This window comes from Mirounga angustirostris, unplaced genomic scaffold (genome assembly GCF_029215605.1).
Source record: "Mirounga angustirostris isolate CCGP_5_RB_7025 unplaced genomic scaffold, mMirAng1.0.hap1 SCAF_9, whole genome shotgun sequence".
NCBI classification, from domain to species: domain Eukaryota; kingdom Metazoa; phylum Chordata; class Mammalia; order Carnivora; family Phocidae; genus Mirounga; species Mirounga angustirostris.
The window spans coordinates 117,351,122-117,376,006 of NW_026991717.1; the positions used below are offsets into that span (position 1 = coordinate 117,351,122).

The window sequence follows — 24,885 nt, forward strand, 5'->3', positions numbered from 1 at the left end:
TGCCCAGGCCCCAGCGCCTCCCAGGTGGCTCAGTCTCCGCTGAGGATGTGCGTGCTGGCAAGGCAAGGGAAACCCTCACAGAGCTCTCTCTCTGCTCCTTCTCTCCTCAGGCCTAGGCCAGGGTCAGCGGCCCTTGTGCCAAACCCTCAGGGATCCACTGTAGTGTCGCCAGACCTCCTGCTCTGGGTCCTGCCACAAACCTGCCCTGCCTCAGCCGAGGGCAAGGGGGCACCCGGCCAGGGTGGATCAAGAGGAGGGGACACCGTGGACATGGGACAGGACCCAGGAGCCCGCTGGTCTAGGAGAAGCACGGCTTGGGGGCTGGGCAGGTGAGAGGCGGCCTGGCTACGACTTAGCAGCTATCACTCTCCAGCGTCTCGGTACCATACGTGCCGGGTTGGTGGGTTCTTTGGCGACGCTGTGAGGAGGGGAGGGCTTGAGCAATAATGATGACTATGTGTTGTGTGCTAATTCTGCGTTGTATATATTTTTTATTTTTTATAGATTTTTATTTATGTGAAAGAGACAGCGAGAGTGAGAGACAGAGAGCACAAGCAGGGGGGAGGAACGGCAGGCAGAGAGAGAAGCAGACTCCCCGCTGAGTGGGGAGCCTGATGCGGGACTCGATCCCAGGACCCTGGGATCATGACCTGAGCCGAAGGCAGATGCTCGACTGACTGAACTACCCAGGCGCCCTGTGCTGTGTATTCATTGTTACATTTGCATTATGTTATCTGATCTTCACAACCACCTTAGGGGCTAGGTATTGTTATTAGCCCCATGTTTCAGAAAAGGAAACTGAGGCACAGAGCGGTTAAGAAACTTGTCCAAGATCATTCGTCTAGAATCACTCTGTCCATCAGAACTTTCTGTGGGGATAGAAATGCTCTATAGTCTGCGCTATTCAATATGCTAACTACCAACCACATGTGGCTTTTGAACCCTTAGAAACGTGGCTAGTGTGGCTGAGTTTTATGTTAAATCAAATTTAAATAGCCCCATAGGGCTGCTGATTACCATACTGGACAGTGCAGTATAAAAAATGGAGGAGTCAGGGGCACCTGGGTGGCTCAGTTGTTAAGCATCTGCCTTCGGCTCAGGTCATGATCCCAGGGTCCTGGGATCGAGCCCCACATCTGGCTCCCTGCTCGGCAGGAAGACTTCTCCCTCTCCCACTCCCCCTGCTTGTGTTCCTGCTCTCGCTATCTCTCTCTCTGTCAAATAAATAAAATCTTAAAAAAAAAAAAATGGAGGAGTCAGCATTGGAATCCCAAAAGTCTATACTGGCCTGTAACTATGTGGATAGAGGTTCCCCTGGCTGCCCTCATTGTATTCTCTGTCCCTTGAAGGCTTCGCTCTAACCCCAGGCACTAGGGTCCCCCGACTGTCCTTGCCTGGGGGAATCAGCCCCCTCCTAAACCCTGCTCTCCTGCCCCCAGACTGCAGTATCTGGCATCAGATGTGAGGAGGGCTGTGGCAGGGAAGAGCCTGGATTTGCAGAGGACAGACCGAGGCCCATGCCACAGGGGAGCAGGTTTCAGCAGAGTGTGAAGAACGACGTTTTTGACCAGCGACAGCGTGACCCCTGAAGAGGCAGGAGCTTTGTGTGCCCGGGATAGTGGAGCTTTTCCTGAGTGCCAGAGAGGAAGCCATAGGCCTCTGGGCTCACGGCAAGCTCCGGGGGTTGGTGCCCGGGGGACCTAGGCCCCGCCCTCTGCCTGGCACACTGATGTGGTCTCATCAGCACCAGCACCCTCACTCCCTGGCTGTCCTGAGACCTCTTCTGTCGCTCACCCTGTTTTGCCCACCCTGCTGTGTCCAATCCCTGGAACCTCAGTGATCAGCCGGAGTCCCCAGTCCAGCCCCACCTCAGCCACCTGTGAGTCACATCCTCCTGCTCTGACGTCTGAGTCTTTCTGTGCCCACACCCAGGTCTGAGACTTGGAGATGTGCAACACAGACCCCAGGGGATGCCTCTGCCAGGTTGGGGGGTGGTGGGAAGGGGGCAGAATCCTGGGCGGGGGGGCAGGGTCTGTCCTGCCTAGTCTCTGCCTGCTCTGCTCTCCCAGCCGGGTCAGGGGAAAACACAGCACCCCTGTTTCCTTGCAGGTAAATAAGAGGCAGAGGTTGGTGGGAGTTGTGCACGTCCAGGGGAATGTCTGTGGGGCACAAGCCCGGCCTGGGGCCTGACCCCCGCCTCTAGAGCAGCCCTGAAGTAGTAGTTGCTGCCTCAGTCTCCCAAGGGCCCAGAGACCCCGGTAGGCCTCCTCACTCTCCTCCGCCCTCTGGACCCCCCCATGACCTCATGTTGACAAACCCTTTTCCACTGAGCAGCCTGCCTTGTAGGCTGTCAGGCTGCCAAGCCCTGACCCCTTGAGACTCTGCATTGCCTTTTTTTCTCTCCTGGCTGGGCGAGAGAGCAGAGCAGGGGAGCCGGAGCAGGCTGCCCAGGGCCCCGGAAATGCCCCTCACTTTCTATCCAGTTCGCCCAAGTGTCAAACTGCCAGGGTCATCGCCCTCTCCCTCCCAGCTGAGGAGAGGGCCCCTCCAAGAGTTCCTCCATCTCCCTTTGGCCCAGCAGACCACCCAAAGTGCTGCAGCTTGGCCAGGAACACAGATCCCCCCAGAGAGGAAGGCAAGGGATCAAGTCTTACATTCTCTTTATATTCTTCATGCAGTCATCACAGTGCTGGGCACACAGCTACTGTGCCCAGATAGGTACCACATGAACTTTCAACTTCTCAGTGGCCTCTTCTGGCCCCCTCTCCCCACTGGAGCTATCTCTCCAGCCCTGGCTGGGCCCCGTCCCATAGCAGCTGGTGCCAGCAGGCAGTCGGAAACCTTTGGCTCCAACCTCCCCTCGGAAGACTTGTCAGCTCATGGGGCACCCGGATGTCACGAATTCATCATTCACTTACTTCCAAGGTGCATTTACGGGCATTTTACAAGGAGCACAGTCTCACGTGGGCACTGTGGGAAAGACATCTTGCTCCCTCCAAGCAAGGAGGCAGAGGGTGGGGAAGGGCCCACACTTGGTGCCTTTGTGTGAACTAGAAAAGGGGCCCCTCTGGGTATCCAGCTTACAGAAGCGGCCCCATTTCCTTCACAGTGCCAGAGCTGGCTGAGAACATAGGCTAGGTTTTAGCTGCATTCGTACCCTGACCAGTATCTTTGTGCAGGGCACAACACACAAAGCCATGCCCAGCAGCCCTGGGACAAGACCCTGAACGTGGGTGATTCATAACCATCCAAGAGCAGAAAAGCATCAGGTGCCAAGAGTCTCACAGCTGGACGCATGGGGAAGGCTTTCTAGTGGTTGTACGATATGAGCTGGAGAGAGGGATCAGGAGGGCAGGGTCCACCCAAGGCAGAGAGAACCCTGAGCACACGGAGACGCATTAGGGCATGTGCTATTGGTATTTAAGGTATTGGTATTAAGATAAAAGATAAGGGGCCAAAGATGACAGAAAATAAGAGCAAATAGCTCCATAGCACCTCACACATCCAGGCACGGTTCTTCGCACTTTCCATACATTAACTAATTTAACCATCTTTAAAAGTAGGAAGTAGGTATTATTATTATCCCCATTTTACTGATGAGGCACAGAGAAGCTAGGTAACTAGTCTAAGGTCACACAGCAATGACTAACAGAGCTGGGAATCAAACACAGATAGCCTATAGATATTCTGTAGAATATCTATAGCCTACAGATATATAGATATATCCAGAGCCTGTACTCTAAACTCCTACACTATCATGGCAGCTTGAGAACTATGTTTTAGGACTGAGCTGTAGAGCCAAGGGTCCCAGCCTTATCCTGTGTATCTCATGTGCAAAGCTTATCATGCCCCTCATGCTCTCCCCACAGTGGTGTGCATGGCAGGTGCTCCGGGAGATCAGAGGAGGAGGAGGGGCTTGAGGTGAAGCAGGGGAAGGAAAGAGCTTTAGGCTGAGAGGATTGAGCTAGGACCATCTCCCACAGCCGCAAAGAGCCTGGTGTATGGGCATTTCACCACCATCAAACTGGCACGAGATGCCCACCTCCTGAACCCCTGATTTCCCAGCTCATGGTCTTTGGGACCACTTTATGCTCCATAACACCCCCCCTCCCCCCCGCTATGCACAGAGCTTAGCAGGCCTGGCTTATCAGACAGCAAACACAGGCCTATGATGTCAGATGAGTTTATCCCACTTTTGGACCTGCCCAGAGAGGCTCACTGAGGTGGCGGGGTGGGGAGCCCGGGTCAAGGATATACTCCTCAGGGGCAGGCCAAAGTCCTGGCAGCCTGCAGTCAGCCTGCTCTTCCAGGGGCTGAAACTCGACCCCAGGACCATAAACAAAAGGAGATTTCTATGAGAACAAGGACCCCAACCTGAGGATCTTCAGCATCGTTGCAGCCCAAATCTACCAACTGATTATGTGCCAGACATCTACTATAGGCATTTCATTTTTTAAAAAATTTTTGCTAGACTCTTTATGTTTGATACCTCACGTGATTAGCACAACAACCCTATGATGTAGGAACGACCACCCCCCATTTTAGAGAAGAGAAAAGAAGCACACAGAGGTTATCACTCTGGCCAGGATCAGCACCAGCAGGGAAGTGCTGGGGTGGGGTCTCAAGGCCTGAGCTCCGCCTGCCTTCTATGGATGATATTCCCCACCCTGCTGCTCACCCTTGCCCATAACAAGAAACCTCACTAGGGCCAGAAACACCTTCACGTGGCCTGGGCAATCTCTCAGAGTCTCTAGGTATTGCTGCTGCTTTTCTGATGTAAACAAAAGGCCCAGGTAACCCCAGAGTCCAGGGACAGATAAAAGTGGGTGCTATTCATAGAACACGTCAAAGGTGCCAGATGCATTTGGATATATTAGTAAATTCTCCTGACAATTCTATAAGGAAGGGACGGACATCCTCATCTTACAGATGAGAACACTGAGGCTTGTCGGGTTAAATCACTTGCTCATGGCAGGCATAGCTGTTAAGTGGTAGGGCTGAGATTCAGACCCAGGCTTATCTAACTGTAAGATATCAATAGTTTCACAATCCCTCCCTCACACACCACTGCCTGCTCCAGGGGCTCTGATCTTGACCCCCAAAAAGAAAGAAATGTGGGATGAATGATTCTCAAGGGCACGACCTGTCTGAGGTCCCCCTGCAGTCCCAGAGTCCTTGGGAGGCAGGCCCCACCCTCCTCTGGGTGCACACATGGGTGGACATGTTAGGTAATAGTCAGGGGCTGAGGCTAAGCAGGGCTAGAAGCAGACATTGGTAGCTCCAGAGGATTTGATTTGCAATCTTCATTTTGCAAGGAATGGGGATTTTTCTTTTCAAAAAGCACTGGACTTCCTTGAATTTTAGACCTTTCACAAATATTTTCTTAGGAGAAAAAAAGAACAAAAAACCCCCACAAAATGCCTGTTGCAGCTACTCACTTCCACAATGAATCACGGACACAAAACCACAGCTATGTGGCTAACAAAGCAACTATGTGTTTTCGCATTTTGTTATTGGAAATCATCTAGCAATCTTCACGATGTCATCTGCAGACAGACGCGCATACGCACCCCTCTGGGTCCTAAGCAGCCAATCTTACAACTGTGGTTATCGGATGACTTTGCACTTAATTCATTTGTCCTTTCTAATCTTTTTCTGGGAAATTATCTGGCAAGCCTTAAACCCTCCTCCATAGCCCTCTCCAGAGGTGGTGTGTATGTGTGTGTGTGTGTGTGCATGGGCGTGTGTATGCACACACGCACACATACACGCTAATGATCAGGAGAGGAGGGCTGAGACACTGATTCAGTTAGTTCCACGAGTGGAAACAAGTATACATTTGAGCCCCTTTTTTACTAGTGTTATCATGGTACCACTTTACTTTGGTAAAGCGATTTTCACTTGGGAAGCTTACAGTGCCTTTTCTGACAGCAGCAAATTCATTAACTGATGGCAGATTTAAAGATCGCATAACTGGAGACACTACCGGACCCATAAATCAGAAACTTCCTCTGCGTCCCAGACAAGGGGTGAAACCTGATATACATACATTTAAAAACCTTGAGCTCAAAAGGAGAATTCACAAAGCCTGCAAAAAATCTCCATTATAATTTCTTAGGCATGTTCTTTCATACAGCTTTCCCAGCCATGCCACACGCACACACACACGCGCACACACACACGCACACACGCGCACACACGCACACACACGCGCGCACACACACACACCCCTCCCCGGAGGGTGACATTCACTGAGTAGCCACAGTTCTGTACAAAGCCACCGGATGGGACAAACCATCCCTTGGGGCATCTGAAAAACAGCACTGACTGTCTTTTCAGCCCCTTCTTGCTTCATCACTCCCTAACCTTTTCCTTTCAAACAAAAATCCTGGAGGACTTCGGTCAGCTAAATGCTATGAGTCCGGCCACAAGCTTGAAATATTTGTTGTTACTATTTTTTAAGCTGGATGCTGGGAACTGCATGCATTCTGTTTTAATGATCCCAACAAGCTGCCTTTGTTCCCCACACGGGGCTGTGCAGAAGCTACTCCAGGCTCTTGCTGGGTTCCTCTAATTTTCTGCAAAGACACTAGGTGCCTTGCCCAGCCCCGTCCCTGTGGCTCCCTCACCAGGCTTGCTGCTCTGCACCGGCCTGAGCTCACCTGCTCTACAGACTGTTAAGCGAAATGGCTGCTGGCGAGGGTTCCAGAGTCTTGAGTAGAGCTGGGCTGGAATGGCCCTTCCCTGCAGTGCCACTGTGAGGACTCGTTAATGTTCTGGAGATCTTCCACTTGCTCCTCTAGACCTTTCTCCACCCCACTCTGGACCCTGGGGGGCTCCTTTGCCCTCTGCCTTCCAGTCCTGTTCAGCCCAGCAAGAGGGCAGGAGAGGGAGTGGAGGCATTGATCCTCCCAACTCCCTCCTGACAGGCAAGGTGGGGCAGGGGATGGGCAGTAGCACGGCCAACGGAGGCTTTCTCCTGTGGCTGTAGCTGCTCTGCTTCTCAAGGGCACGACCTGTCTGAGGTCCCCCTGCCCCTCTAACCCTGTCCGTGCCTTTGCAAATAGACCCTTTATCAAACTGTTCCCGCTGCACGTACCATCTGTTTCCTCCCGGAACTCTGATTGATACAGATAAGGAAGAGTATCAGCTCTTGAGGATTGAGCACTTAGCCATGTGACTCAGCACTTCATCTACTTTTATTTTATTATCAACACAACGCTGTGTGGCCAGTATCAGCATCATCCTTTTACACTGAGACTCAGGGAGGCGAGGAAACACACAGCATCACACGGCTGTGAGCAACAGAATCGCATGAAACAGAGGTCTGACTTATGGCCCATGCTCGTTACCACTACATCATATGGTCCCCATTCTTAGGTGGTGCCTGTTGAGTGCTCTGCACAGGAGGGCCAGCTGACTCAATAAGGTTCCATAAATGGTAGGTTAAAATAACAACCATACCACACACACACACACACACACACACACACACACACACACACACACCCCAGTCCTAAATTCTACTCTAGCATAACTTTAACCCAACTCTAGCTACAACACTAAGGTTAAAATCTCACTGTAATACTACACTAAAGTTATCCTCTCTTCTTTCCCTCACCACCACCCTCTTGTGAAATAGAGTATCACCCCAACCACAACCCTAGTCCCACCCAATCCTCACCCAACATTCACCACTGTAACCACAATTCTAGGCACCCCATCGGGGTGGGCCTAGGGTCAGGGCAGTGGTGAGCACTGGGAGGTCTCCGGGACCCCTCTGCTCCTTGGTGATTGTCCCCATCCCGTCGGCAGGTGCAGCCCTGCCACCTCACTCCATTTATACTCTGCCAATCAGACTCAACGTGATTGGCCAGAAGACATTTGTGTAACATCTCTTTCCCACATGTCACTGAGCTGGAGATGCCCTCAGTGGCGGTGAGGAAGAGGGAGGACTGGAAGAGAAAGAAGCTCTGTAGCTTTCTCCATCCTTGTGCTGCAGGCTGTCGGCAGATGGGAGGTGAGCAGCTCACATCTCAGGGACCTGTCGAGGGCCAGGGCCAGGGCGTGGCTGGGAGGGAGCTGCCCTCTGTAATTGCACCCAGGGAGGTTCTGATAACCGTCAGTTCTGGGAGAATCCTGGAAAAGTGAGTCATGCAGCCTTCATCAGAGACTTTGGGGCTGCCTCAGGCCAGATGTTCACCTTCAAGCTTAACTCGGAGAGAAAGGAAGGCAAGAGAAAGTGTGCAAACAGCAGACACCATTTCCCTGGAACCTGCCCCCTTGTCCTATGTGGGGAGCAGGAGAGGTATTAGAAGGTGCTGGGCTTCCTTCTTCCCTGAGCACTCAGAGGCCTGAGCTTGGCATCTTGACCAACTCAGAGGTGTCCGCACTGGGCTGAATGCTCCTTCTTCACCATCTCTGGCAGGACCGTGAGGCCTAGAGGCAAAACATAGCCAGAATGCATGCCTCAGGCCACATTTGCACAGAGCCTGTGTCTTTTCGTTATTCACACATGGCTAGCCAAGACCCTGCTTAGGCCCTGAGCTCTGTGGGTCTCAGGTACATGTGTGGGTTGAGGAGGTACATATTAACACTCTTCAAAGCCTCAGAGGTCCACCCCTGCCCAACACCACTACCATTTCAGAGAACTCTAGAAGGGACCTCAGCAGCCACACCCAGCTACAAAGGACTGCTTTGAAGCAACATGCTTTGTGGGGGACATGGGAAGTATCTCCCTCCTGAGAAGAAGCCAAGTCCAGGGTCACTACATACAGCTGCACAGGCTGTGCACTGCACAATTCTTGGAGTACCTATCATAGAGACTGTAATGTGATGGCCATCTCCTGTTGTATCCAGTGACTAAAGAAGTCCAGCACAGAATGTCTCCTTCCTCTCCCTGGTGGGAATGGAGGGCTTCAGACCTAGCCACTTCCTCCAAGTAGTTTCCTGGGCAGTGCTGAGGGACCCTCCACAAACCTTCATTGGGCCCCTCTACACTTGTAGAACCCCTTGCAAGCAGCAGGGAGAGGGGCGTGGGCAGGAAAGGAAGTGCTTGGCTGAGACGCAGATTTTTTTCTACTCTCCTCAAAAAGCAGCAGCAGGGCTTCTGGGGTTTCAGACTTGGGAAAATAAAACCCTCTCCATTTGTTCTGGCTGGAGGCCCACAAGCGAGCATCTCCCTCTGACTACTCTCCTCCAAGCCCTCCCTCTTCCAAACCCACAAGCCCAAGGAAGGGGGTTCACGGGGCTCTTTTCAGGCCCCGGAGACAGAAGAAACTGGAAGGGGACCCCCTTCACAGCTGCCACAGTCCTGTACCAGACTCCTGGCACTCCTCAGGGTCTGCTAAGTCTGGCTCTGCCCCATTCTAATCACCGTTAGGGGAGAAGTATTGCCCTAGGCCCACCCTGGCTCCAGAGCCCCCAGGCCCAGGGGCATAGAGTGGGCAGATACCCACCTGCTGGGAGGATTGGAAGATCCCCTTCCTGATCTGTGTCATTCTAGGGGATGGGCTGAGTGTCAGCTCAGAAAGGAAGGGACCAAAGACCACCTTTTTTTGCTCCAGGAAGCCACAGGGAATGCACTGCGATAGGGATGGTCATTCAGTAGATAATTATTTATTGAGTGCTTACTATATACCAGGCACTGTTCTAGGAGATTGGGATATATCAGTGCACAAAGCAAGATCCCTGTCCTTGAGAAGCTCACATTGTAGCTGGGGGAAAACAGATGATAAATACTGAACATGACAAATTAAGTTAATTATATGTTATGTTAGAAAACAGAAAGTAAAAAGTACTGTGAAAATAAAAAGTGAACAAGATGAGGGGGATTCTCAATTGGGGGGTTACAATATTAAGTAATAGAGAGATAGGAGACATCTCCCTCCTGGGAAGGAACCAGGTCCAGGATCACCACATACAGTTGCACAGGCTGTGCACTGCACAACTGTTGGGGTACCCATTGTAGACGCTATGATCTGCACCATGAAGTACATCCCCTGGTTTGTGTCCAGTGGCTAAGGTCAACCCTAAGGCTAAAACCTTTAAAAGGTGGTCAGAGAGGGCCTCAATGAGGAGCTTCTCCTGAAAGTCACCGGTACACAAATAGGAGGCATAAGCCAATAGCCCAGCCCACTGTCAAGACTGTTAACTAACAACACTAACCAGCACTTCCAATAAACATTACAGTTCACAAAGCAATCTTTTGTCCACAATGTTTTTGTTAATCCTCACAACATACCGGTGAGGAAAGAATTTTCTTTCCTATTTTATAGATAGAGACATGAAGTCTTCGTGAAGTGGCTAGCCCAAAGCCACAAAGCTACTTAGTGTCCCAGCTTGGAAGCAAAACTGGGTCTCCCGATTCTTTCAAAATAGTGTATTCAAGGTCCTAAGGGTTGGGGAACTCCAGAAAAACCCCAGGGGGCAAGCTTGGGGCTCAGAGTTACAAAAACAAATCAGAAAAAAATAAGGCTAAAAAAAAAGAGAGAGAGAGAGAGAGAGAAGGAAAGGAAAGAAGGCACTCCATCCCCAGAGATCTCAAACGCTTGCCTCAGCCTGGACTGAAGTTGCCCTGGCAGGGAGGCGCCACTGCATGACCACGAGGAAGGGGTGACACAGAATGAAAGACGCAGGCTGCTAACCCCACAGAGGCCTCGAGGTCAGATTGTCAGGGACAGTGAAGGTCTGTCCCGGTGAAGGCATCATGTGTCCTTGTCATGACCTTGGAAATGGGTAAAAGGGGAGTAAGCACACATCAGCATCTGGGATGGAAAATGGCCAAGCCGGAGGCCAGAATCTGAGACCATTAACTTGAAGACCCACTCTATGTCTCTGATTTACAAACGTGGAAACTGAGATCCCAGGAGGCAAAGGATTCTAGCCTTCTAGCATGAGTCAGGCCCTCATCATGTCCCAGGGGAATTGGAGAATTGTCTTGGGTCCAAGGTGCCTTGAATGAGGAGAGAGGATAAACAGAGCATCACATCGCCCAAGGGAGCCAGCGGAGGGCATGTGGCAGCACGTGGACGCCCAGAGCAGAGGAAGGGAGTGGCAGGGAGGTGCCTGGAGCAGAACCCAGGCTCTGAGGACCCTGGCAAGCCTTCAAACTGGCCCGAGTCAGCATCTCCCAGGTTCCCAGAATAGACCCATAACCCAGCTGCCAACCTTTGTCCTGCCTCAGTTTCCCTATCTGTAAGTCCAGATGGTGGGGTGGAGAAAAACCCATCCTGGCAAACAGGGTACCTCACACTGAGTTGTCAGAGGCATGGGGAATAGAAAGGTAGGGTCAGAGATTTTGCATTTATTGGACCTCCTGTGTGCCAGACACCCCCTGACCCCTCCACATATGTTATTTCAATGAATTCTCTCAAGCACCCTATGAGAAGGACATTAGCTTTCCCATTTCAGAGCCAAAGAAACTGAATTTCAGTGAGGTGAAGTGAATGGCATGACTAGTTTGAGAGGCACCGGGGTTTTAATCCTGCCTGGCTCCCAAACCCAACACTCTCCCCTAAGACACACACTGGCTGCTTCCTCGCACCTTCTCGTTCCTTCTGTTGCTCCAGGTACCTCGCTTCTGGTTCTGGGTCATCGATCTCCTCTTTGCCATTTTGTCAGGCAGCAGCTGCTGCCTTCGCCCCCAGGAGAGGGGCCTGGGTCTCCCCTGCTGTGGCTCCTGGTGCAGTGATCTACTTGGGAAGTCACCCCGCTCCCGAAGCCTGGCAGAGACCACTCCTTGGGAGTTGAGACCCCGTACCCACCAGAGGAGGCCCAGGCAACCTGCGGGCTCACTCTCAGCAACTGGAGGTTAAAGGTCACAGGTCAGGAAGTGCAAAGATGGCGGAGGTGGAGAGGTGGGGGCTGAACAAGTCCGGGGTCCTGCTCTGAGGTGGCAAGTCCCACGACCACCCACATGCAGCCACCCGTCCTCAGTGGCCCGGTGCTCACCACTGAGGCTGGACCCTCAGCAGGAGCTGAGCCAGTACCTGCCCCACTTCCTTCTCCTGCAGACAGAAGGCCGGAGAGGTTTGGCACAGGTCCGCATCTCAGGCCGGGCTGGGGGACTGCGGACAAGCGACCTCACCTCTCTGAGCTTTGTCAACAACGGGAACACTGGGAACCGTGGCCCAGAGCTGTGAGAGGTCAATGAGATAACTGGGTGGAGAGCCAAGCCTGTCACTTAGCACACATTCACCTAACTCCAGTCAGGGCCAGTTGTGTTCAGGTGCAGGAGATGTAGCAGCAAGAAAGCAGATAAAAACCCCTGTCCTGGGGCGCCAGGGTGGCTCAGTCGGTTAAGCGTCTGCCTTCAGCTCAGGTCATGGTCCCAGGGTCCTGGGATCGAGCCCCGCATCGGGACTCCCTGCTGAGCGGGGAGCCTGCTTCTTCCTCTACTCTCTCTCACTCACTCTCTCTCTCTCAAATAAATAAAATCTTTAAAAAACCCAAGAAAACCCTGTCCTCCTGGACCTGACCTTTCACTGGGGTAAGAAAAACAATAAATCAAATAAATAAGTAAAACACAGAAGACGCTAGTGCAACGGAGAAAAATTGCTGGGGGTGGGGTAGGGAGTGTTTGGGAGTGTGCAGTTTTAAATCAGGTGAACAGAGCCCCCCACCCCCACCCCGCTAAGAAGAAAAGACCTGAAGGGGGAGGAAGCAAGCCGTGTGAGTATCTAGAAACGGTGTTTGATGTGGTTATATTGTGTCTCCCCCAAAAATGTGTTGAAGTCCTAACTCTCAACCTGTAATTTGGGGCCTTATTTGGATATAGGGTCTGTGCAGATGTAATCAGTTAGGTTTAGATGAGATTATACTGGATTAGGGTGGGCCTTAAAGTCGTGCACGCACACGTGCGCACACAGACACAGCAGGCCATGTGACAATGGAGGCAGAGATTAGTGTGATGCAGCTACAAGCCAAGGGACACCAAGGATTGATGGGAGCCATCAGCTGCTAGGAGAGAGGCATGAAACAGATTCTCTCGCAGAAGGAACAACCCGATTGACACCTTGATTTTGGACTTCCGTCCTCCTGCACTGTGAGAGAACACATTTCTGTTGTTCTAAGCCACTCAGTCTGTGGTCATTTGTTATGGCCATCCTAGGAAATACTAACACAGTATTCTAAGGAGGGGGGCTAGCAAGTGCAAAGGCCCTGAGGTGGGAGCATCTCTGGCACATTTGAGGAAAAACCAGTTGGCCAGCATGGCAGAAGCAGAGTGAATGGGGAGAACGAATGGTGAAAGCTGACATCAGAGATGTCAGAAAGGTTTTGGGGGCCAGATCATGGAGGGCTGTCCTATGATAAGACCCTGACAAGGGGAGCTGTCACACTTCAAATGGGGGGATCCCAGCTGGAATGGGCTGCGGTGGGTGGGTTTGGTTGGCCCCCATGATCTTTGTCCCCTGGTGTTACACCTTTGAATATGTTACATTAAATGGCAAAAGGAATGAAACTCCTATAACACTGTACGTTAACTACACTGGAATTAAAATTTAAAAAATAAATGGCAAAGGGCAATTAAGGTAGCAGGTGGAACTAAGGTTGCCCATCACCTGACAAAAGAGGGAGTGTGTCCCGGAGTGTCATCACATGGGGGGGGGGCTATGTCATCTGTCATCAGATAGGCCCTTAAAAGTGGAAGAAGAAGGCAGAAGAGTCAGTGAGAGATTCAGCCAAAGAAGGAAGCAGAGGGGAGATTCAAAACGTGAAGAGTTCACGTGCCATTGCTGGCTTGGAAGATAGGAAAGTAGCCACAAGCCAAAGAGCAGAGGGGGTTTCTAGGTGCTAGGAACAGCCCTCAAGTGACAGATCACAAGAAACGGAGACCTTGGTCCTACAACTGCAAGGAACTGAATTCTGCCACCAACCTGAATGAGCAAGGAAACCGATTCACCCCAAGAGCCTTCAGGAACTGAGCCCTGCTGACACCTGGTGACTCTGACCTGGTGAGACCCTCGGCAGATGTTTGAGCCGTAGAGCTGAAGGATAACACATCTGCATTGGGTTAAGTGGCTAGTTTGTGGCAATTCGCTATGGCAGCCACAGGAAACTAACGCAGTGGATGAAGACGTGGGGTGTGTGGAGACAAGGAGATCCAAGAGAGAGAGAGAGAGAGAGACCGGGTCGGTAAAAAGAAGGCGGACCCGAACTGCCTTCTGGGGGAGCAGCCCATGGAGAGCCACCAGCATGGGACCCACAGCTTCCTAGACATCTCCCTACCAAACCCGCTTAGCACCGTCCCCCAGGCCCGTTGTTGCCCAAGTCGGGAGAAAGCCTTCTTAGAATGTCCCCAGGGCCCAGCCTCTAGGTCCTCAGGTCAGGCTAAGGAGCAAACCCCCTGGAGGTGCCTCCCATTCTGAGAAATGATGCGACACCTCCCCTCGGCCCCCTCTCCCATAGGGCTGGTAAGAACGGTGCTGGTGGAACGAGCCAGCCAGCCAAACCCACTACTGGGGACAGGGCGGGACCTGCTAGTCACGGCTCCCCTGAGGCTGGGTGGGATCTGACGGCTCCCCAGAGTGGGTCCCTACACACACGCAGGTGCCCCAGGTTTTGTCTGCTCTCTGCCACCCAAGACCCCCTAGCAAAAAAAAAAAAACAAAACACCAGCCTGCTGATGGCCAAAACCTACTGAGGACTAACTCCGATCAGGCACTGTCCTATACTAAGTGCTCTACTCACATGGTCTCATTTCATCTTTTCTGTACTCCTATCAGGTGCAGACGATTGACTCAGAGAGGTTAGGAAACGTGCCTAAATGTCAGACAGCTGGTGAGTAGTAAATCCAGAACTGGACCCCCAGGATTATCTGAATCCAAAGCCCAGGCTGGACCCTCACTATTCAAGGTGGGGTCCGTGGACCGGCAGCCTCAGCACCACCAGAGACCACGTTAGAGCTGCTTTCCCCTGCCCTGCAGAGTCAGCAGCTGCCTGTAGGCAAGTTCCCAGGTGATGCCCATGCCCGTGGCAGTTTGAAAAGCATGGATGTAAAGCAGGTTTCCCAGGCTGGCCGCTCCTGGGTTGTTGTAACTGCCCCACCCTCAACCTCCTAAGGCCTGTCCCCAGCTGCCTGGTTCTGGCTCCCGAGGTGGGACAGGCCCTCTGCCCAGGCTTGGGGAAGAAGCCTGGACCTGGGTCTCAGGGGAGTCTCCAGGCCCCTGCAGCCAGCCCAGGCCACAGCTGGACAACATCAACCCTTGTCCGGCTCTCCTTAGAGCATGCTGCTGTGGCTGCCTGAGACTCTCCTGGCCCCTCCTTTTTGACTTCCTTCTGGCACGCAAGGCTCTTGGCCTCGGTCTAGTGCTCTCCTGAAGGGGGTCTCTGGCCATCACCAATCCTTGCAGTGTCTCCGCTCTCTAAATATTTTGGGCCCCCCTCTGGCTTCTAGAATGCCCCCTGCTTCATGTCACTCCCTCTCTCTGGACATCAAGGGCCCGTGCGAGTTGCCATCGGGAAAGAGGCCAACGGCTGCTTGGGGAACCTAGCCAAGCTCACAGGAAATGTCTGACACCACCAGGCAAGCAGGATTTGGCCTCTCAAAGCAAAACACAGCTGGGCCGACAGCGGGCCACTCGGACTTTCCCAGATTTCATGGCACTGAGGTCCCAGGGCAGAGACAGACTGGGCCGGCCTGGAGGTGGCAGCCCATTCACGACATCACAGTAGCCCCTGGCCAGGGAGCCTTTGAAGCTGGAAGAGGATGTCCCTGCTGTGGGCCACTGACCTCCCAGTGGGCCCTCGCCCTCCACTGCCTACTGCACACAGAGACTCCTTCGAAGGGGGAGGGAAGGCTCCCGCAGCTCCTCCTCCTCTCCCCAGCATCAGGTCGCATCCATTCATTCATTTAGCTTATGTAAATTGAGCACCTACAGTGAGCCAAGCCTGCTGTTAGGTACCAAGGCCTGCTCGAAAGAGCAGGACACAGTCCCTACTCTCCAGGAGCTCTTGCTGCGGGGAGCAGAGGAACAGACCATCCGGAGGCAGAGTGTGGGGTGCTCTGCCAGGGAAGCGCAGAGCCCCCCCTCTTCCTGCACTCAGAGCAGCACAGGGGCTGGTGCCCTTGGTTCTGGGTACAGGGTGAGGGTTCGACGGTGGGTGGGCCCTTTCTTAGGTGACTCTTTAGTTTGCACCCAGTGCAAGGATTGAGCCTTTTTATAAGCTAAGACTGTGGGAGGAGCTTTGGGGAGATCCAAAGAGTGAGAGAAGGAGTCTCTGATATAAAAAGGATTGAGCCTTTTTATAAGCTAAGACTGTGGGAGGAGCTTTGGGGAGATCCAAAGAGTGAGAGAAGGAGTCTCCGCTTTCCAGGGCCCAGGCCACACAATCTGATTGCAGACAGGGCGCAGATCCACAGAGTGTGTGCTGCAGGGGGTCAGAGAGCTGGCTGGAAGTGATCAGGGGGCGCTTTTTGGAGAAAGTAGTACTGGGAGGAGTGGGCTGAGCTGGGCAGATGGGGCAGGGGATATTAAACAGCTCTGAGTCAAGGGTGCGAGGGAGAGAATGACCTGCCAAGCAACTATCCCCCATACTCACTTGTGTGCACACAGGGGGGGTTCCATGCATTATAAAAGGAATGAATCCTACAAGCCAAAAGAGAGCTTGCAGGGGAATGCCTGCTCCATCCTGCCCTTGGCTGACCCTGGAGCTGGTACCTCTGGTGTCTTCCAGATGCCTTCACACCAGGCCCACCCACCTTGGACCAACGGCTGGGACCAATCATCACAGGGCTTAGGCCCTGCCCACCTGCTCACAGCCAATCCCAGGCCATCCACCCTGGCCCCTGTGTTGTCTACCTGGCCCTCAGCTCTGCCCCAGCATTCCAAAGCCTTGGCCAAAGGGTTTGGTTCTTCTGGTTTTGATTTGGATCTTCCTAGACCTCAACTGGAGTTCATCCTGTTCTTTGTGCTTCTGGCTACCTTTGCAAACTAGCTGCTTGAGTGCTTGGGGCTCTGGGACCCTACCTTACTGAGACCCCCGTTGCCCCCTGCTTCAGAGCTGTAGGATAATCTCAAGCTCCTTTCTCTTCTCTCCTGAGCCTTCCCGCTGGGGCCCTGACCTTGAGGCCAGCCTCCTTTCCCTGGTTCTCCTGGCCTCCCAGACGACAAATCCTTTTTCCCCTTAGTTCAGCAAGACAAGGTTGCAACCTTTTAGAAAGAACATCCTAAGTAGGAAGTGAATGGAAAAACTCGCCTGAAAAAACAAAAGGAAAACTCTGCCCCCTAGAAATGGACCAGTTTACAAAGTTCAGATTTCCTGTCCAGAGCTAGAAAAAGTCTAGCCAGGTTGGCTGGCAAGCAGGCCAGGGAATCCTGCCCATGAAAGTTCTCCCTGCCCACATTTTATTCTACACCCTCCCCCCACATGCTCCTGCTATTCCCTTCAAGGAGAGAAGTTACTGCTGGGCAGTGAGTGAACTGAAGGGCTTCTTTGGGCAGAGGGGGCCTTCCTGCATGGACCACAGGCAGAGGAGGAGGGGGAGGAGGAAAGCATTTATAAAGAGTTTACTATGTACCAGCCACTGTTCTAAGCACTTTCTTTATATTAACTAACTTAATCCTTACAACAGTTCCACGCTTGTGATGATCATTGTTGTCCCCACCTCGTTGTGAGGAATCAGAGAGGTAAATAACTTGCCCAAGGCCACCCAGCCAGGAAGTGGCCACGACAGGATTCGAAACAAGAGGGTGAGAGGGTTTATGCCCTCTTCAGCTTCCTCCCAGGACCTGGAGGGTAGCGACTCCATCTCCCAGCTCCCCTGGCCACCCGAGCCTGGCAAAGCCTGTGCCAACCCCAGCACTCACCTCCCTGCTCACTCACTGCCCCTGTGGTCCGGGCAGGGAGGGGGAGGAGAGCAGGGAGGAGGAAGGATAATTCTGGTCTTCTCCACCAAGGTCTTCCCCAAATGGTCCCGAGGAAGAAGCCCCGCTGGAGAGGGACGGCGCCCCTGGATCCACGGTCCCACCGAGGAGGGGACTCACCTGGCCGGAGGCCGCTGTGATGCCACTGACCGCGCTCTGGGGGTTGTGGTGCTTTCTCTGGCAGCGCTGCTCCTGCGCAGGTTGGGGGACCCCTCGGCTGCGCGTCGCGGTGCCGGCCTTGAGTTCTGGGGGTCGAATTCCTCCTCAGGAATGACCTCCTCACAGCGGGCTCCGCGGAAGCCAGAGCGGCACACGCAGAGCTGGGGCCGGCTGCAGGATCCCCGGTTCTGGCACGGCGGCTGGCACACAGCTGGGGAGAAAAGGGAGAGGGGTGAGGGCCGGCGGGGGGCAGGGGGGCTGACACCTTCCTGTCAGGAGGGCCACCTGCTGTGTGCCTCCCCCCACTCCAGCAGGAAGCCCAACTCTGGCCTCAGAAAGCTCCCTGGGCCCATGTGCCGCCACTCCACCTGTAGGTCCCCGGGAAAGGGGGGGGGGTTACCCTGTCATCTCCGAACAGCCCATCAGGGACTGAGTGACCAAAGGTGTCAAGCACTCCCAGCAGGACACCTGACTTTGTATTGTATGCTTGTGCTCACTTTTAGCTGTCAGCCCCTCCTCTCAGACTGAAAGTCCCAGGGGGCAGACATTTTGTTTTCTTCCCTCCAGTCGCCCCAGAACTTGGAATAGAGACTGACACAGAGTAGATTTTCAATAAAGAATGGATGAATGAATGAATGAATGAATGAGGTTGTTTTTTTTTTTTTAAAGATTTTATTTATTTATTTGAGAGAGAGAGAATGAGAGAGAGCACATGAGAGGGGGGAGGGTCAGAGGCAGAAGCAGGCTCCCCGCCGAGCAGGGAGACCGATGCGGGACTCGATCCCGGGACTCCAGGATCATGACCTGAGCCGAAGGCAGTCGCTTAACCAACTGAGCCACCCAGGTGCCCTGAATGAGTTTTTTTAATGGGAAAGGGCTCAACACTGGCCTGAGAGTCAGGGTGGTGGGGGTGCTGAGCGGTTGAGGTTTTCCTGTCTTCTGTGAGCTGCGTGATCTTGATCTCACCGAGCCCCGATTTTCTCATGAATCACTTGAGGGGCTGGCTGGGGAGGTTGGGGGCATCCTAAGGGTTCTCAAAGTTCTCACCTTCCTGAGCAAGTGCTGGAGCCCCTGACCAGGAGCAGGAAGGACTCTGTCTCCCAGGCCCTGGGAGCAGCCTGGGGGCAGAGTGGGGCTGGAACTGGGCCCCTTCCTCCAAGCTGGTGCTGTCCTGCAGCCATGGGTCAGCAGTGCCGTGCCTTTGCACTGCCCTTCCTCACCTTGCAGAATCCAGAGCCCCCTCCAGTGACTAACAGCCATGGGAGAGAGAGTCCTGTGCAGAGAAACACAGTGGGCGGCAGGGCCCTGCCCCGCTCCTCCCAGGACCTCCTCTGGGGAACACGGAGGAACCCAGGAGAGCATGGTCAGGCTCATGCTGGACCCTCTAAACTCAATGTCCCCTCCATCTGTCACTCATTCATTCAACAAATATTTGCTGAGCCCCTACTGTGTACTAGGCACTGGGCACGAAGTCCTTGTCCTCCTGGAGCTTACAGTCCAGTGGGGGAGACCAATGGGAAATAAGAAAATAGCATCAGGTTACTTTGGGGCAGTATCTCAGGCTATGGAGACAAACAGGGTGATGCAGCGGCCCGCACCTGATGTTAGATGGGAAGGACAGGGCAGGCCTCTCTGAAGAGCGAGGTCCGATTGGTACAAAGGAGGTGGACGGGTGAAGGTCTGGGCAGAGCCTTCCAGGCAGAGGGATAAGCACGTGCAAAGCTCTGGGGCTGGAGGGAACATGGTATGTTCGAGGAGGTGCCAGAGGTCCAGGGAGGCTGGGGTCTGAGGATAGCAGGGAGCACTCAAGGTCAAGGAAACAGAGGCAGATGATGCAGACCCTTGTGGGCCTCAGCTATTCTAAGTGCATTTGTAAACTCCCAGGCGTCACTCCCTAGCCCTTGAGCCTGGGATCGCTTGAGCTATACTCTCCTCTCTGACAGCAGGCCTGGAATCCAAACCAAGGTCGGCCGGAAGAAATCTCTCCAAAATTCCACTTGGCCCATGCCACCTCCTTCTCGGAGATACTCACTGGCTCCCAGGAGCCTCCAGGATTCAAGTCCATAGAGTAGCACCGAACACCTGTGTCTGATCCCCCTCTAACCATAAATCCCTCTAAGTCAACCTGCTGCAGCCAGACTGGCCAGTGGGTATGGCTCTCTCTTCTCTCTGCCTTTGTGTGCACCATGTCCCTTCCCTGGAATTCTTTCCCATTTCTTTCCACTTACCTAAGTCCTACTGTTCCTTCAAGGCCTCCTCCGCATCCCTGACGGCCGCCTCCAGCCAGTGCGCCCTCCTCAGAGCAATGAGGAACCGCGCTCACTGTGCATATACCACACATCAGGTACGCCCCAAGGGCCGCAATCAGCGTGATGGGTTTTCCACAGACGTGACTCAACTCCCCAGCTACTATCAGGCCCTGCAACTGCCCCTTACACCTCTTTGCAGCCTTAGCTCCCAGGATATGCGTAACAGTGACCCAAGAACTCCTATTTTTATTGCGGCAGCTATTATCTATGGAGCACTTACACTCCGCAGGCCCTGCACTTTGCATGTACTATCTCATTGAACCCTAACAATCCTCTGTAGCCAGTGTGGTTATGATTCTCATTTTATAAATAATGCCTCAAGCTCAGAGAGGCTAAAAGCTTGACTGAGGTCACCTAGCCTGTCAGTGGTGGATCTAGGATTCGAATCCAGGTCTGTTTGACTGCAAAGCCCAGGTTCTTTCCTCCCCATAGCAGGGCTGGTATGGTCCTTCCTCCCTACCATTTCTGAGCCTTGACCCGGAGCCGATGATGAAACAAAGGGATCTGTTGGCTTCCAGTCAGCCACCAAATGCACCTTTGCAGGTGGTGGAGACTTCAGGACCCCATCGCTCTCCAAAGCCCACACCAGAAATCTTAGATGATGATGGACCATGTTTACCAACTCATGCATTCATTCGGTGAACATTCATAGAGCGCTCACTAGGTATGAGCTCAGCCTGTGGGAGAGAGGGCCCCTCTCATTTTTTTTTAAGATTTTATTTATTTATTTTAGAGAGAGAGAGAGGGCATGGGGTGGGGGGAGAGATGAGGGGGAGGAGATTCTCAAGCAGATTCCACACTAAGCACGGAGCCCAACTCAGAGCTAGATCTCACAATCCTGAGGTAATGACCTGAGCCCAAAATCAAGAGTCGGCTGCCGAACTGACTGAGTCATCCAGGTGCCCCGAGAGGACCTCTCTCTTAAGAAGTGTACTGTCTCAGGGTGCCTCAGTTGATTAAGGGCCTACCTTCTGCTCAGGTCATGGTCCCAGGGTCCTGGGTACAAGCCTGGAGTTGGGCTCCCTGCTCAGTAGGGGGTCTGATTCTCCCTCTGCCCCTCACCCTACTCATGCTCTCTCACTTTCTCTCTCTCAAATAAATAAAATCTTAAAAAAAAAAATGCACTGTCTCACATGGAAGAAGGGAAAGTCAGGGAAGGCTTCCTAGAGGAAGTGATGCTGATCAGAGACACAAAGGATGAGTTGATTGGGCATCATGTCAATCAAGGGCAATCTGCTCACTCAGGGGAGAGTGGGGGAAATACCAGGTCTCACTTCAGGATTCCAAACATGAGTTGGATCCTGATGCCAGAGCATTTTCCTCAATGCCTTGGCATGACTTCCTGGCAAGCCCCAGGTCTCCAGATAAATAGACCATGTCAGAGAATTGTAAACTTGAGTGCTTCCCCAAAAACAAAGTGCCACAGTGGCAGGATTCGGGCCTATGGCTTGGCTGCCACTCCATCTGCCCAAGCAGACTTGGCCCCCACCTGACCACCCACCAGGCCCCATCACCACCACCACCAGAGACCAGCCCGGCAGCCAAACCAAGGCTGGTGAACACTGGGGAAGCAGGTTTGCCCAGGGCAGGTCTTGGCCCTGCTTTAGTTTTGGGAGGAAACAAAAAGGGAAGGCCTGAGTGGTTTTCCATGAACACTGCATGACTGCAAGTCTCTCGGACCAGGGTTGGCAAACTTTGGTGGGTGCAATGAACAGCTCGTACAAAATGGGTGGTTGGGGGAAATCATAAAAATAGCTTTTATATACTTATGTAACACTGTGGTAAATAAAAGTTCTAAAAGGCTTCCAAGCCAGCCCAATTTGTTGATGGAAAAAACCTGCTTGGGAATGTAACCTTTCTGGATCAACCATTTTTGAAATTGCACAGAGGTCAGATTTGCCAAGGAAGATCCTCCAACAAGTGTCAGGTTTTCTGAGGTGTTGAGCCAGCTCTCGCCCACTCCATCTGCATCCTCTCTCAATTTGTACATGTTTTAGCAAGATGCAGGGAGCCACCGGACATCCTCACTAAAAGTGGTCACACTTTTGTTCTGAGCCGAGCATCTGCATCATGAGTCTGGCACATAAACTCTTTTCTTCTCTCTCCACTACCCCGAAAATCACCCCCAAATGGCTCAAAGTGGTGGTTCCTAGGGCCCATCTGTCAAAGGGTACATTCTTATGACAGTTTTTACTGGTCTGTCATAAAATAAATAAAACATTTCCTGAGTTTTTGTGTAATGCTATCTTTCCCATTTAAAAAGCATCCTTTAGGGCGCCTGGGTGGCTCAGTTGGTTAAGCAACTGCCTTCAGCTCAGGTCATGATCCTGGAGTCCCTGGATCGAGTCCCGCATCGGGCTCCCTGCCCAGCGGGGAGTCTACTTCTCCCTCTGACCCTCCCCCCTCTCATGTGCTCTCTCTCTCCTCTCATCCTCTCTCTCAAATAAATAAATAATTAAAAAAAATCTTTTAAAAAGCATCCTTTATTTTGAGATCGTGTCTTTTCTGTTTTTTTTTTTTTCTGTGTGTGTGTGTTCTTTTTTTTTTTTTTCATTAAAAGTGATGGCAAATGGCAATTTGGATTTCTAACATCCTCACTTGGCAAAATGAAAAGCTGCCAAGTGTAGTTTGGTAACTGTGGTGTCTGGGGATATTTTATGGGTGCATGCAATCCAAAAGTTTGGGACCCTTTGGCCATAGTGGTCATGTGGCCTCTTGTTGAAAGGAGACTGAAGCAAAACATTCCTGTCAAATGAGCACAGATTACAGAGCTGAAGTATCAGAAAGGAAGCCATCCATGTCAGAATGGACAATGGCAGGGACTGTTGGATAAAGCAAAAAAAAGGAAATGCCGAGGGCCCGGGGAGAGGCAGTTCCATGCAGCGCTATGAGAATTCTAAGAGAGAAAACTCCCAGCCATGGCCGGCAGGGAAGTCTTCATGTTTTGTTCTTGGAGTCCCATGTCTCCCATTTTCCCACAAGAGCAGAGATCATGCCTTATACTTGAGAACTGAACCCAGGATGGGGTATATGGCTTTAGTGTGTATTCATTGATTGATTATTGGTAAAGATTGTGGAGCGGGATGCCCTGATGTCCATGTTTAGCCAGCGAGGGCACATCCTCCCCACCCCCCCGGCCACTCCCCCGCCAACCAGAGGCCACCATCCTCAGACAACCAGCAAGGGAGGCTCTATCAGCCTCCCTGTGCTCACAAGCCAATGCCAGCTCTCAGCCATTCATAATTTGGGCTCCTCCTGAACCCTGGCTTTTCTACACTCTCCTGGCCCTCTCCTCCTCACTGAGGATTGGACATGTGGAAAGTTTCAGCCTTGGGAGTTCAGCTCTGTGCAGTTAGCAGGATGCCAAAAGAGAGGGGAATAAAAAGAAAACTCCCGAAATTGCTTTGAAAGTAAGAAATAGAAGGCCTCGTTCCTCCAACCCCCTACCTTCTGGCTGTGCCCCTTCTACCTTCACTTGGCTCCAAAACAGTGGAGCAGAGATTTGCTCAGATTTTCCACACAAGCCCCTGCCTCTGGGAGGAGACCAAACTCAGAATAGGCAGGCCTAGAGGGATTCTGGAAATAGCTCTCACCATGTGGCCTGCTCCTACCACCCGCTCAGAGCCTCTGTGATCAGCTACTTGGTATTAGAAAGAACATGAGGCCGGGAGTCAGGAGGATCTGGTTTGACCCCAGCTCAGGCACATCCCTGCTGTGTGACCTTGGACTGGTGCCTCCATGATCTCATCTACAAAATGGGTCTGAAAATTCCTGCCTCAAAAAGTTATGTGAGTTGCAAGAGAGATCGTGGCTGTGGAAGGGCATTGCATTCTCCAAGGCTGTGCTTTGAACTACAGTCTTTTTTGTTTTATTTTTGGTGGGCAGCAAGGCAACGTTTATTGAACAAGAGTAGAAAGCTACCGGAGAGGAAGGGGGCCTGAGAGGTTGCCCCCAGAGTTTCTAAGTTTAGGGGTTTTTATGAGCTCTTCAGTGGAACTTTCTTAAGCAATCAGGCTGTGCTGAGTCATGCCAATCAGGGCTTTGGTCGCATATCTGTCTACCTATTAGGTTAATATCAACATGCTGATGGTCTCTTTTTGCTGACATCTGGGGGTTTATGTCTTAACTGCCCTTTGCCCATGATAGGGACAAATGCTTTGTGGTTAATTGTCTTATTTTAGGACATTTTGCAGAAGTCATGTCTGCAAAGGCTACAAAACAGAATGCTAGTGAGGATGCATTCCAGTCTAATGCTGTAGCCACAAGCTGGAGGCGGCTATTTAAAATGAAATTGATTAAAATAAAATAAAATGGTGCATCTGGGTGGCTCAATTGGTTAAGCAGCTGCCTTCGGCTCAGGTCATGATCCCAGGGTCCTGGGATGGAGCCCCGCATCAGGCTCCTTGCTCAGTGGGGAGCCTGCTTCTCCCTCTGCCTGCCATTCCCCCTGCTTGTGCGCTCTCTCTCTCTGTGTGTGTCAAATAAATGAATAAAAAATCTTTTTAAAAAGTGTAAAATTGGGCGCCTGGGTGGCTCAGTTGGTTAAGTGA

The 24,885-nt window shown here is 52.4% G+C and overlaps 1 protein-coding gene across 4 annotated transcripts in view; it reads right to left on the bottom strand.

Annotated features, from left to right (window-relative positions):
* LTBP2 (latent transforming growth factor beta binding protein 2) overlaps window positions 1–24,885 on the bottom strand; it is a 103,125-nt gene that overhangs the window by 60,977 nt on the left and 17,263 nt on the right. For all 4 annotated transcript variants that reach the window (XM_064571354.1, XM_045901234.3, XM_045901235.3 and 1 more), the window contains exon 3: window positions 17,988–18,237. In XM_064571354.1, the coding sequence (XP_064427424.1) occupies window positions 17,988–18,237 (250 nt within the window). The remainder of the gene's footprint in view (window positions 1–17,987; window positions 18,238–24,885) is intronic.